Genomic DNA, 5,240 nt, shown 5'->3' with positions numbered 1-5,240 from the left:
TGGTTTGGAAAATGAATGAATGAATGAATGACTAAAATGAGATAATTCAGATTTTAAGTATTGTTTTCTACATGCTTACATTAAAATAATCATTATAAAATTAATAAATATAAATATAAATATAAATATAAATGGAACTGACACTAGCATACTACTTAACTTTGGTCATCTGATTAGGAGATAGGTGAGTACAGGAGAAGGGACCAGCATGGAATATATGCATCATTGCAGCAGGACAAGGGAACGGCATGCACAGAATGACCGCAAGTCAATTAAAGTAGAATGAAAGTAAACATGATGGAGGAATAATTCAATTCAGATTTTAAATCAGAGTAAACAGCCGCTTAATTCAAATTTAAGTTCAATTCAGAATGGTATTTTAATTCAGAATTAGGTGTTTACAAGTTTAAAAAGGAGTTAATTTACTGAATAAAAGGGGAATTCATACTCTTATATACACTATTCACAAAAAGTTAAGGATATTCAGCTTTTGGGTGAAATTTCACAACAAGCCTAAAATGCATTCAAACCTGTACAGGTGAACTTAATGTGATCTTCTCTAAGCTTTTAAATGTACATGTCCAACTGTTAAATGTTTCAATAAATTTTGCACAAGTTGCTGTTCTCTAACAAGGAGCTTAACGGCAAAAATCACGGCAGGTGTGTGATCCTTGAATTGACCAATAAATGTCCTGGTTCAATTAGAGCTGGTGTTTAAACAGTTGTCCTCATCATGCTGTTCACATTTTGACATCATGAGACCAAGACGACACCTAAAAATGGAACAACAGTCCCTTGCCATTGCGATGCTTCAAACAGGACGTTCTCAGACAGAAGTGGCCACTGAGCTTGGAGTGTCACAGAGTGTCATCAGCAGGTTGCAACAGAGATATGGAGAGACTGGAAGAGTCACAGAAAGGCCTAGAAGTGGACGTCCTTTGGCCACATCCCGTGCTGATGACCGCTACATTGTGAACACTGGCCTGAGAAACCGGATGATGAATGCCACTCAACTCCAGGCACGTTTAAGAGAGGTGAGAGGCACCCAAGTGTCACGTCAGACCATTCGAAACTCTTTACATCAGCGTGGTCTGTGTGCTAGACGACCTGCACGGGTACCTGACCACACCACCAGGCACAGGCATCATCGTCTTGCATGGGCCAGGGAGCATTTACGCTGGACGAGGAACCAGTGGGCTTCAGTGCTGTTCTCTGATGAAAGTCGATTCACACTGAGCAGAAATGATGGCCGGCAACGATGTTGAAGACGTCAGGGAGAGCGCTATGCATCAGCCACTGTTGTCACCAGGCGAGCTTTTGGTGGTGGCGGTGTTACAGTGTGGGCAGGGGTGTCCACTTGGTACAGAACTGCCCTACACTTTGTGAATGGTACAGTGACAAGCCCATACTACCTGAATAACATCATTAATCCAGTGATTGTGCCCCTACATGAACAGCACAGGCCTAATTTCATCTTCACGGACGACAATGCTCCTGCTCATCGAGGCCGCATCATCAGGGAACGGCTGTTGGAGACTGGTGTACCTCAAATGGAATGGCCTGCACTCTCTCCAGACCTGAATCCCATTGAAAACCTGTGGGATCAGCTGAGCCGTCGTGTAGAGGCTCGAAACCCTGCACCCCAGAACCTCAATGACCTGAGGGCTGCCCTTCAAGAAGAGTGGGATGCCATGCCTCAGCAGGCAATAAGTTGCCTTGTGAACAGCATGAGACGTCGTTGTCAAGCTGTAATTGATGCTCAAGGGCACATGACGAGATATTGAGACGTTCAAATTTTTTGTTGTGGCGTAACTACCATTGTTGTTACCTTTTGTGTTGAATGAATTTTTTGAGATGAGGAAATCAGTAGTGCATTTCTTAAATGTCTTACTTTTATGATATTATATCACTGTAGCATGAACATATTGCATTTTCCATAAATTTCACCTGAAAGCCAAATATCCCTAACTTTTTGTGAGTAGTGTATATGAGACCATTGTAAGGTTTGTGTTCCACTATGAAAGAATTACAGTAATTTTGAATCATTATTTACATTTGGACAGGACAGGTGCTCAAATTTGGCACATATATGGTTAATTAAGGGAAAATGGGTGGCTCAAAGAATAAATAAAACATATTAAGAGAATGTGGCTTTTAAAGATGATTGAATTCTGCTTTGTACCACCTACGGCCATTATGTGTATGTTGGAAATTGCCTTCCTGTTGTTTGAAAGAACTCATGCTATACCAGGAGTTGTTACTGGTGTTTAAAAAAGTGTGTAACTAAGGAATATCACACACATTTATGCTAAATTACTATATAATAAAAAAATTATATAATTCTATAGAATAGAATGGAATAGAACATTTAAAAAATTAAAAATGTATTTTTTTACATAAAGAAGAAAGTAAACAAATCTGTGACACATTCTAAATATTCCAAAGGAGCTTTTGTAACATTTGATAAACAACAGTTATGGCTGAAATGTTGACTGAGGCTCTGTGGATTCTTCACGTTGTCGTTTTGAATGGGGAAATTAAATTGACAAGTTCCCTGGGTGACATCCTGACACATGCAATCATTTCCTGAAACTCTTACAGAGCGCGCTTGCACTGTATAACCAAAAGTAACCGCTGACACAATATTACATCATCACCCATATGTGTCAGTCTTATCTGATGCAATTGCTAACAAATATTGCTTTTTGCTGTATATTTGGAATAAACTTACTAAATGGCAAAGAACTTGGATTAAAACCCAATGTGACAGTGGCAGGTCATTAATTTCTAAAGTTTACTGTCATTTATTGAATGAACCAACATCAGTAATAACTACACAAAACACTGAAGAAATTAAAAAAAACTCTGGCAACTGCAGTTTATTGCCAATAAAATCTGGTAACTAAAAGAATAAAGATGGGATTAATGGAATTGTGACAAGGCATCTTTAATCACCTGCAGCTACGAGGATGAAACAAAGTTAAATAAAGAAGAAAAACCTGTCATAACTCATCTTTTTTCGGCTCTTTCTGCTTCTTTTGTTATGGTTCTGTAGCATGTTCAGGATAATCTACCAGACTGATAAAGGTTTGTTTTGATACAAGACTCCACAGAATGTCACACATGACTGGACACTTGCAATTTTACCATCCTACAGTGGCTTTAAATGTCTCAATGCCATCTGGAGCGCTGAGAATAAAAATTCCTTTTAAAGATGCCCATTTTAATTGGTAAATGTTTACTTGCAGGAACTCTCAGTGGGCAGGCACACGACTTCTAATGAAACACTTTAAAGCCTATGGGCTCTTGCAGCTTACTTTGAGTGTGTTTCTAAACAAACACAACCTGGGGTTGAACTGTTGATAATAGCTGTTAAGGGCCAATAAAACACAACAGCAGAGACTGCAAAAGCAAGGAGTGCATTAAAAATAGCACCACTACAATTAGCCAGTCACTGCCACTGTTTGTGTGCAGAAATGTGTGTGACATAAGTGTGTGTCATTTTTAAAAAATTTTTTTAAGACTTTGCATCAAACCCATAAAGTTTTTGTCCAAGTGCTTTAATCTAAATTCATCTTTATAAAAACTCCCCAAAGATGATAACTATTGGCTTCTATAGATTGTGGGAAGATATCTGAATGGGAAAAATAAATGTATAAATAAATAAAACTAAGAAGAGAGGAATGCAGGATAATAAACACAGCTTTGATTTATCAGAGAAAAAATATTTGGCAGAAAAAAATGAGTAAAATCCACTGATGTCTGGTTAGTTATACCTTGTATAGTTGTTCTGTTGTTTGCATAGTTGAAGCCTAAATCAGCCTGATCTAGAGGAGAAGGGAAAGAAGGAAGAGGACGGTACTTGCTGGGAGTAGTTTAAACATTTCATTGAATCCGAGATGTGCTGATTATTAGGACAGTATTTTGCTAAATCTGATCTCCCACCAACTCTCCTTACTGTTTCATCAAATTTCTTACAAGAAATTCATAGTAAATCTGTAAAAGTTACTATATACAATACATGTGTTTTTAACCTTGAAGTTAATTAGAAAGCTGTTTTAATGTTTACTTGCAGTGAAAGTGTGTTTTAAGCATTTTAGCTGTAAGGAGTAGAAACACACAGAGACATGATTTTTAGGTCAGATCCTGCAGCTTTGAGCTTTGAAACTTTATCAAATTTAAGATTTGCTCCTTAGTGCCTGTAAAAATATAATACAACGGTTAAACAAACTGAAACATGCCTTCAACCTCACACTTACTTTAGCCCAATGAGATCTTTACGTGAATATACTGTACATGTACAGCTTCATGCAAGCCTGGGACTCAGTATTTGTTCTTGCATATGACTTTTTACACACATTTCTCTTGATTTTGGAAATAAGTCCCCATGTTTCGTCTGTCCATCTTAGCTTATGTAAATCCATCCTTTCTTATCTGAAAGATTTGCATATAGCAATGCAAGAACATGTGCTTTGGACTGAAGTTACAGCGTGTATGCTACTGCTCACTGGGTCGATGTGTACATTAATCTCTGCTGCAGTGGCAGCACATTGCCTTGTATGCTCTGCTCCCTATCCCTGACCCAGTATGCCGTGTGATCCTGCCTACAGCCTCATTTGTCTCCATCAGGGGACAGGCGAGGTTACGACTCACCAAAGCGCAGTACGTTTCAGGTGGATCTCCACACGTGATGTTCGGGGGGTCGAGGGCCACTCGTAGGTACTTTGTCATGTCGGTGGCTTCTGGCTGACAGGCCATGTAGTCCCAGGCCAGGCCTTCCTCTGTGTATATCTGGGATTTGCACACGTCATAGTGTCCCCAGGCCGCCGGGTAATGTTGCATAGCATGTGCCACACTGGTGCACAAAGCCTGCAGGGTGAATAATATGGGCCAAAGCATTGCTGTTTTTTTTTTTTTTGTTTTGGTTTATATTAGTTTTTTATATATATATATATATATATATATATATATATATATATATGTATACTTTTTGGGGGGGTCTTTAAAGTCACTGCTTCTTTACAACAATAGCTCCACCACTGTGGGTTTTCTAAATCAGCTGCAGAGTCAGAGCATTTGGAAACAGTGGCAGCATCTCGCACCCATGTGTGAGCAGCTTCAGGGAACGATTAGCCCTCATTCAGTTATTTTGCCTTTGATTGCCGCCGCGTCTGCCTGGCTGATGAGGTGTGTCAACAAGTGAGCTTCACCGCTGGCACTGATAGTTGATGAAAAGGTCA

General features: G+C 39.2%; 1 protein-coding gene across 1 annotated transcript in view; it reads right to left on the bottom strand.

The window, feature by feature from the left end:
• LOC306758433 (netrin-G1-like) overlaps positions 1–4,899 on the bottom strand; it is a gene marked incomplete at both ends in the record, with an annotated part of 64,658 nt that extends 59,759 nt beyond the window's left edge. Inside the window, one exon of the mRNA XM_079243761.1 lies at positions 4,654–4,899. Coding sequence (XP_079099887.1) covers positions 4,654–4,899 — 246 coding nt within the window. The remainder of the gene's footprint in view (positions 1–4,653) is intronic.
• Positions 4,900–5,240: the final 341 nt, after the last annotated feature.

Source organism: Telmatherina bonti, assembly GCF_933228915.1.
Source record: "Telmatherina bonti genome assembly, chromosome: 7".
NCBI classification, from domain to species: domain Eukaryota; kingdom Metazoa; phylum Chordata; class Actinopteri; order Atheriniformes; family Telmatherinidae; genus Telmatherina; species Telmatherina bonti.
The sequence above is the reverse complement of the archived record's forward strand: the minus strand, read 5'-3'. Positions and strand labels throughout refer to the sequence as shown.